The following is an 8938-nucleotide window of genomic DNA, read 5'->3' as shown; positions in this document are numbered from 1 at the left end:
TGGTCGTACGTTCGAAGTTTGGAAGTGATGCTGTCCAGTGCACCAACCCACCCTTTTGGGTGTGCACAGAGCTTTCAACCCAGTGCTGCCAGCAAGAGTAAAAGGAGCACTCCAGGTACCTCTCTCAGCATGCACTGGGGACATGCTCCAAAGGCCTCTGTCTCAATCTCCCCTTCTTGCTGGCAGTGGACGGTCAGCCCTTGATGCGACAACCCTTGATGCGAACCCTGCTGATGTAACAAACATTAAAGAACAATATACAGCACCCCTCCAAAAAAAACCCAGAATCCCCCACTTTTTTTTTTTGCAAAACAAATCTTTTCTCTCACATTCTTCTCACACAACAACAAACCAGTCCTGAGGTAAGTACTCCTGGAGCAGGTGCAGGCTGTCAGCATTGAGAGGACTTTCTTCTGACCTGCGCTTTATAGGGAATTATATTGATTGGTCAACAGCCTGGCCTGGGAAAGGCCTTTGCTCCGAGAAGCCTGGCCATTGTTTCCAGTACGGCTTGGCGAGGAGAAGACCCGATAGAAGATAAAGTGCAGATGTCTCTGGCCAGCCCACAGGCAGCCAGCAGTGGCTCCTTGGTGCCTTATGAGGGTCATTTGTGGTCACTGAGTTCCTTACAAATAAATAACCAACTGGCCGACGTAGAGGAGGACAGGGATGAGCCAGGTCCATGGCTCTCTGGGCAACAGGAGCTGCTCAGAACTTAAGGGATTATTCCAGAGCTGCTGCTGCTGCTGCTTTTGAGCAGTCCAAGGGCTTAAAGGCTTAAGGCAAAGGACGGTTGAGGCAAAGATGAAACAAAAAAGGAGTCTCAAGAGGATATACCCAACAGGGAAAGTTCTAAGGCTGCAGAAGGATTCACAGGCAAATGTTAAGACTCGTGGCCTTCTCCCAAGTCCTTAAAAACATCATCACACACCACACACAAAAAAGCACTGCTTCTAGTCTCTGAAGATACTTATTCTGGGCTCTCCTCTTTCTCCAGAGTAGGAGAGATCATCAGTGCACAACAGTCTGTATCAGGATCACTGAGATGATATTGCATTGTCCCCTCCCATTTTTTTTTTTTTTTTTTTTGGTATTTTGTGTGTATGTATGCTTGCAGGTCTGGAAGTCATGGGGACTTCTGGCAACCCCTAGTGGGGCTAGGACGTTTCACAGATGTGGCTAGATATTACTTGCCTCTGCGTCCCAGCCTTGGTATTCCTTGGAGGTCACCCTTCCAAGTACTTGCCAGGGTTGGCTCTGCTTAGCTGGAGATCTGATGAGACCGGACTTGCCTGGGCTACCCAGATCATGGAACCTTCTAAAGCAAAAAGTAATCAGGGTTTTCACCTACAGGGATTCCAGGGAAAGATGGGTGCTATTCTACACCCCTACCTAGTTTTTGGTTGTTGCCAGAAAGCAAGATGACGTAGCCTTTTCCCACCTCTGTGTGGAAGGAGCACAAAGGACAGACAGGAAGTGGTGCAGGAAACAGGACATAATTATGCTTTTTTTTCATGTGGCAGGAAAGGAAGGGGGAAGGCCAGGCGCCTTTGAAGCCTGACAAAAACTCCCAATGGAGGGGGTCCACTGGTGCCAGACTCCGCCTTCCAGCCTAGATTTGGTCACAGTTTTCCTGGGGCGGCGGGTGTGTGTGTTTCTATGATACCTGTGGCCTTAAGCCCCACCCCCATAGCTAAGGCAACGTTCTGGAAGATTAAGGGGGTGTGGTGTTCCTCTTTGGCACATAAACACATGAGAAATGTTTCCTTAGAATGACTTCTTTTCTGTGGGTTGGGCACCTTGGTCCGCTTTGCCTTGGTAAAAGGGGTGAAGGGGGGGATCCCATAGTCCTCTGCTCTTAGAAGAGGCAAGATCCCCGCAGGGGCCGAGCTTTGCTCAGTTCCGAAATGAGAGACCTGCTCAGCTGCTTGGTGGTGAGCTTCACACCTTTGGCGGCTTCAACCGCCTGGTTCAGGGCCCAGTTGAGGTCCTGCATTTCGTCGAAGTTGAGCGTCAGGGAGCAGGAGTGGCCTCGTTGGGGGTGCTGCCGTGAGGACCGCGTTCTCAGTGCAGTGGCTTGGTCCCCACTGGAGACATTAACAGGAACACCAACTGGAGAGGAAGCTGAGGTAGGCGCTGGTGGTGAACAGTAGCTGGGAGTGGAAAAAGAAACGTTCCATGAACTTCAGGGCAAAGAGAGTTATACTTCTGTGCTCAGTACAGCGGACAGTAGTGGTGGGTTCCAAGATCCCACCATGGTCTGAGGGAGATTTTTCTCCCTGTCTGCTAATATTGGAAGCAAGGATCACACACTAAATGAAACACACACGAAGCTGCCTTATCAGACCCTTGGTCCATCAAGGTCAGTATTGTCTACTCAGACCGGCAGTGTCTCTCCAGGGTTTCAAGCAGAGGTCTTTCACATCACCTCCTGTCTGGTCCTTTTAACTGGAGATGGCGGGGATTGAACCTGGGACTTCCTGCATGCCAAGCAGATACTCTGACATTGAGCCACAGCTCCTCTCTAAATGCAACTGATCAAACAGTAGGTTTCAGAATGAAGTGCAAAGCTGACTTTGTGGAATTCTCTGCCAAAAGAAGTGGCAACAGCCACTGGATTAGTTGTCTTTGAAGAGGGACTAGACAGTCATAGAGGTTAAGTCCATCAACAGCTATTAGCTCTGGTGGCTAAATGGAACCTCCGTATTCAGAAACAGTATCCCTCTGACTACCAGATGCTGAAGGTAGATGACAGAGGAGAGCTCTTGCTAGTTTGAAACAGGATGCTGGACTGGATGGACCCTAGGTCTGATCCAGCAGGACTCTTCTGTTCATGTGTGCATTTAGTTCATTGAGTTTCTATGCCTTAGACTTGGAATCTGGGGGTGCCAAGAGCTGGAATGATCTCTAAAAGGCACAGGAGGAGATGAGCCAGGATTTCTTGTGGCTTCACAGTGCCTTGGCAAAGCTTAGAGCCCAGCTGGGGCAGAATTGGGCCAATATAGGCAAAAGGGGCTTCATTAATGAAGGGAGCAAAAAAAACGAAAAAGTCACAATTCTGTTCCCGGAAAATGCTTCTAAGCACAACCCTGCTGCATGCTAATAACTCTGTTATTTGCTGGAAACGCTTTCATTCCTCTCACACGGACCCCTTTTTACTTATTTAAAGCAATACAAAAGCCATTATGGTGCAGGTGAGATAATTTGGAGGGCTTCAGTAAATAAGCAAAATGATATCCTTTTGCACATCTTCAAGAGGCACATCCCCGTTTACTTGGCTCCCTGTTGAGAACGATTTATAGCAGTCCCTAGAGTGTGAGACAAAACGGGAGCCCCCAACTCATCCAGGAATCTCCTCGTATATTTATAGGTCAGTCAATCTCTCCCAGGATTGTTGTAAGGAAAAGAACACCTTGTATACAAAGCCTCAAGCTCTGTGGAGGAAAGCTGGGTTAAGAATGTGACAGATACATAAAACCCAGCCTCCAACCTGTGCCTTGCTCTGCATTTGTTTTTAACCTCTAGCTGTCAAGATTTCCCGTTATCATTCCCTTCTCCTCTTTAGGCTGGCTTTTCTCCCTGATCTCTAGCCCTCTCAGCTGACAAATAAAGTGGATGAGAGGGTCCTAGTATGACCTGTGTCTGGGATCTGAGTTGCAGACCAAGGGTCTAGTTTAAACCCTGAATCTGGCGGGTATGCTGGCCACCTTCTGGCCACCGGTGCTGCCTCCTACAAAAACTGCCACAACAAGAGGACTTAGCCACTCCCCTGGGTCTATGCCACAGATACCACAAGAAGGCCAAGCCATAAGGGGGAAAGTCTGAGCCATCCTTACATTACAGATGATGGGAGATAAGCTGCCAGGGGAATGGTGGGGACGTAGCCAATGGATGCTGCTGGGGATTGGAGAGCCCAATACCACAGACCAGGCTGCTGCCGTTGCTGCCGATTACTGGGCCTCTTTTCCTCACTGTGGCCTTGTGATGAGGTGCTTTCTCTGTTGCGGTCGGCCCCTGAAGGTAACAAGAGTAAGAAAGACATGAACTAAACCGTCATGAACAGAACCAGGATCAGCTGACCTACAAAAAAGGAGAGGCAGAGCTTGAATTACAGGGATCCCGTACCCCCTACCCTTTTGAGACTGTTGGAGTGGGCCTTGGGATTTTACTAAGCCCCTCTCCCCACCTCTCCCCCAATCATTTAAGTGCTGGGTGAGAGTCTGACTGAAAATGGGGGTCTGATGGATGTAATCAAGCCCGTGCTGACGCAGCCCCCTCTGTTTCTTCTATACTTCTTTCTATCCGTTTGGTGTAGTGCCAGTTTGGTGTAGTGGTTAAGTGCGCGGACTCTAACCTGGGAGAACCGGGTTTGATTCCCCACTCCTCCACTTGAAGCTGCTGGATGACCTTGGACAAGCCACAGTTCTGTCAGAGCTGCTCTCTCAAGGACAGTTCTCTCAGAGCTCTCTCAGCCCCACCTACCTCACAGGGTGTTTGTTGTGGGGAGGGGAAGGGAAAGGAGACTGTAAGCAGCCACTCTGAGACTCCAAGTGAAGGGCAGGGTATAAATCCAATCACCTCCTCCTCCTCTCTTCTCCTTCCATCACCACATGCTGTTGCCACCATGGGGGTATCTGCCCACAGCAAACAACTCTTGCCCCAGCAAAAACACTTGCTAATGAGCCTTTCCCTATAGCCACCCTGTGGGTCTCCCTGTCTCTGTCCCTCAGTCCCAGCACCCACTGGGGTAGAGGGAGGAACAGTGTGCAGAAGGAAGCTTGGAGAGCAGCACGGAGTTTTCACCAATCTACGAGACAGGAACTAAGTGCAACAGAGAGAGACTATTCTTTGTTGACTTCATACAGACAACCAACTTGGATTCGTACCCGCTTCTTGACCAAACCCCTCAAAGAAGACTGTGCTAAAAGATTAAGATAAAGTTTGTCCTGAAAGGATTAAAAAAACCCCATTCTATAGCATATCTACAGTGACCGTGAAATGGATTTTGCCTAAGGGCACGTTGAATAAAAAGCCATAAGCAGACCTGAGCACTCCACGCTGCCTTGCTCAAAGTGACTGGTCGCCTTTCTCAGAAATGCTTTCACAGGTAAAGCCTCCCCCTCCCGATCAGTTCTTGCAATTCAGGAAAACAGCGGGGGAGGACAGACAATATTCTAATTCCAGTGCAAGTGGTTTGAACACTCATTTGCTGCAATCAGGTATTTATGTTCAGGGGAGAGGATGGGCGTTCGGATTTAACATAGGTCTCTCTTCTGCCCTAACATGCACCTCTGTCTTCTCTCTAAGCATTCTCTCACCGTGGGTTGTTTTGCTCCTGTGAGTCTTGGTATCCTTACACAGCGGGCCCGGTGCCGTCTTCTCTGGAGTGCTATGCTGGGTGAGTCTGAATGAATCACCGGAGGGGAGATGATGACCTACAAAATGCAGAGTGTGGAAGTCAGCACGTGAAGCTAAGGAAAATTAAGACAGTCTTATGAGCCAGGGTGGAAGTGACCCAAATGGCAAACTCTGAACTGACCAAGCAATCCTCAGTTCAAGTCTCTCCACAGCCACAATCTCAAAAGGCGGCCCTTTGGTAGGATACATGCTCTCACCCCTCCCATTATGACCATAATACTAGCCCAGTTTACAGGACTGTTGTAAAGATTACTGAGTCCAGAAGGGTTGTTTGCAAATTAATCTGGTTCCTTTCATTTCAACCCTCCCTTTCTCTAGTTTGAGGTTCAGTATGAATGCCACGCACAGTTTTGTCTGTTTCTTTGGAGTATTCATTAGTCACTTCTCCCAGTAGCTGCTTGCGGAGCCTCACAACAGAAATTAAAACCTTCCCACCAAAACAATCCATTTAAAAGTGACAGTCCTCCCCTATCAGTGGCACAAAGGGAATAAAAACCAGGTCAATACCGATGGCATAAAACCAGAACCAGCCAAAAATAAAACCCTCCAAAACCTGCACATAAAAGAATAAACCTCTCTATGCTAAAAAGAAAGTAGCCTTTTAAAAAAGGCAATAGAAAGTCCAAGTGAACAAAACCATTTCCCCTTCTTGCCTAAAACGTTATTCACTGCTTCCTTTATTGAAAGGTGTTCCATAAAAGAGGGGCCACTACCCAAAAGACCCCATTGCTGCTTTTGATGGGGGTGGGGTCAGCTAGAACAGGAGTTGAGACAATGATCTTAACAAGTTGGCAGACAGGTTGACAGAAAAGAAGGCAGGTTCTTAAAAGCTTGCTAGGAAGCAAACTGGCAGCCACTAGGGTGATAGGTTCTCTAAGAACAGGGTTCATTTCCTGCAAGAGCGCACAGGAGTGGAGCTCCGGCAGTAAGGAGCCCAGGGGGCGGGCACATGCAACAAGCCCTGCCCCCTGCTCCCAGCAGCTCTCAATCGGGTCACAAGGAGCAAGAAGCAGCCAGGTAAGTTGTAGAGGGCCCCCCCCCCCAATAGCTAGCAATCCAAAACACTCCAGTGGAGCCTGAACAGTGGGTGTTGCCTTCTGACATACTTCTGGTAATGTCAGGGGGTGTGGCATATGCAAATAAGTTATGCAAATAAGTTATGCTAATGAGCTCCTGCACCTCTTTGTCTACGAAATGACCCCTGTCTCAGAATCACTCAGATCAATAACTTGCACAAAGGAAAAGTAGTGCACCTATCTGCAGCCAGGCATGACTAACAACAAGACCATCCATGGTCTACAGAAGCCCAGGGAAGACAACAACCGTTCTCAGGACTGTCCGGCCAGTGCCTAAAGGAGAGATCTCTTGGGCCCTCCTAGGTGCACCACCTCGAATTTCATGATGGGAAAAGGGAAGGATGGATACATAATGATGACAAATCCCGACCATGGAGCAGGAGACAAATCAGGATTCTCAGTGCCAGGAGCAAGAAAATAGTAAGGATCTCTTTCCGCCATACAGAGAGGGTAGAGATAAATTTGGAAATTATGTTTTCGATGCTGCTTTCGTTCAAAAGGTACTTCCAATGAAATTCATTAATTTTGTTTTGCTCCAAGCTCAAAGGGTGGGTGCCTTGAGGAGGAAGAGCTGCTGCGTGTCCCTTAAAAATTAGCACTTTCCATTGACTAGAGAGGTTTCTTTCAAACTCAGCCAATCTGTATGTCGGAACTCAGAAACAATTCTAGCACTAGTTACCAATTAACAGAGCTTAATTGTTCAAGGATTTTTCCATCGCTCCCAGAGTTCAGTTGTTGCTAGGCTCTGGCATCATAAAAACAGGCTCCACTAAAAAATAGAGTAGGTTTAGACCTTATTTCCTGTAGGCAGAACTGCTTAACAGCCATACCTCATAACTATGACATGGAAACAATTTTTCAATAATCCCCCCCCCCCAAAAAAAAGGTTGCCAAGAAAGAACTGGCATAAGAAAGAAATTAAAGGCTTCTGAGAGTACCTACATATGGAGGAGGCTGCATGCTTCATCTCTGCATGATATACTGTTCAGACCACAGTTCCCTCTAAGCTGAGTTGGTGTGAGTTAGCTCACAGATTTTTAGCCTCCGGCTCACAGATTTTTGTCTCAGCTCAGGAAGGATGGCTCTAAAGCAAACTGATTTATGCAGCAGCCAAATCGCTCACTCACAACTTTAATGCCAGTAGCTCACAAAGTAGAATTTTTGCTCACAAGATGCCACAGCTTAGAGGGAACATTGGTTCAGACCATTCATGCTGGGTTTGGTGAGAGCTGGAGAATTCTGCCACATGGGATATCATTGCATCATTCAGTCGCTCTTGATTAGGGTTGTCAGGTCCCCCTGGCCACTGGCGGGGGGTGGGGGGGTACTGGGTTGCCAGTTCCAGGCTGGGAATCTCCTGGAGATTTGGGGATGGAGCCTGGGGAGGACAGGGGCCTCTGTGGGGTACAGTGGCATAGAGTCCACCCTCCAAAGCATCCATTTTCTCCAGGGAAACTGATCTCTTTAGTCTAGAGATGAGCTGTAATTCTGGCCTGGAAGCTGGGAACCCTACTCTTGATGCAGAGACTTGGCAGTATTACTAGATCCCAGAAGATGCTGCCCATTATGCCTCTGCATGAGTCATTGTTCTTGGCCCTTCCGCATCCAGTCAGTGACTGTCAATTACTACTCCTGATGCTGGCACACAATGGCTGCCTGTATCTCTGGAAGCTGCTCAGCCCAAAGCAATAACTTATGCACACAACAGAAAATCATCCAGCCCACTACTTTCTCCTCTAACTGGCATTGCATGGATTCTCCAGGGCCTCAGGCAGAGAAATATCTCCCAGAACCATCTATTCATGATCCTTTTTCATTACAGATGCTACTGAGAGAAGGTCTTCTTGATGCAAAACAGGTACTCTGTCACTGTGCTATAGCCCCTTCTTTCCAGGTGTTACCAATCAAATATTGCCTTCAATTTTCATTCACAAAGTGCTCCTGGAGTATCAGATGTTTGGAACTCACACTGCAGGTTCCGTTTAGAATTGTTTAAGGAAGCAACGTTATCCATTCATCAGTAAATGTCAAGGGGTTACCTAGGAGTTATTGCCTCTATGAACCAAACAGAGGATGCTTTCCGCAAGCTGTAAATGGGCAAATATTCCTACCTTCGGTGTCCCAGGCATTTGGCTCACACTCAGGTTCTTTTCCCAGATGGGATGTGACCTCTTGGCAATGGGGGCAGGAGTCAGGCCTTTTGTGAACTTTTGGTTTTCGGGACAAAGGGGTAGACAAGGGGTACCGTGTTCCTAGGAGATCAAAACAAGAACCTTGATGAATACTTGTTTTACTTCTTCACCCAAAGAGTGATTAACACATGGAATTTACTGCCACAGAAGGTGGTGGTGGCTACAAGCCTGGACGGCTTCAAGAGGGAATTGGATAAGCATACGGAGCAGAGTTTTTCTGGTACATATGGAACAACTGATTGGTTTAGCATT

At 47.9% G+C, this 8938-nt stretch overlaps 1 protein-coding gene across 1 annotated transcript; it reads right to left on the bottom strand.

Annotated features, from left to right (window-relative positions):
- Positions 1–1377: 1377 nt before the first annotated feature.
- On the bottom strand, positions 1378–8746 carry LOC107118782 (AT-hook-containing transcription factor-like; the record flags this gene model as incomplete). The annotated part of the gene is made up of 4 exons (XM_015421147.1): positions 1378–2153; positions 3837–4014; positions 5319–5435; positions 8606–8746. Coding segments are annotated over 4 exons (731 nt in total), but the record flags the coding sequence as incomplete, so codon positions are not given.
- Between the last annotated feature and the right edge of the window lie 192 nt (positions 8747–8938).

The sequence above is a fragment of the Gekko japonicus genome, unplaced genomic scaffold (assembly GCF_001447785.1).
Source record: "Gekko japonicus isolate JY-2015 unplaced genomic scaffold, Gekko_japonicus_V1.1 scaffold40, whole genome shotgun sequence".
In the NCBI taxonomy this organism is placed as follows: domain Eukaryota; kingdom Metazoa; phylum Chordata; class Lepidosauria; order Squamata; family Gekkonidae; genus Gekko; species Gekko japonicus.
The sequence above is the reverse complement of the archived record's forward strand: the minus strand, read 5'-3'. Positions and strand labels throughout refer to the sequence as shown.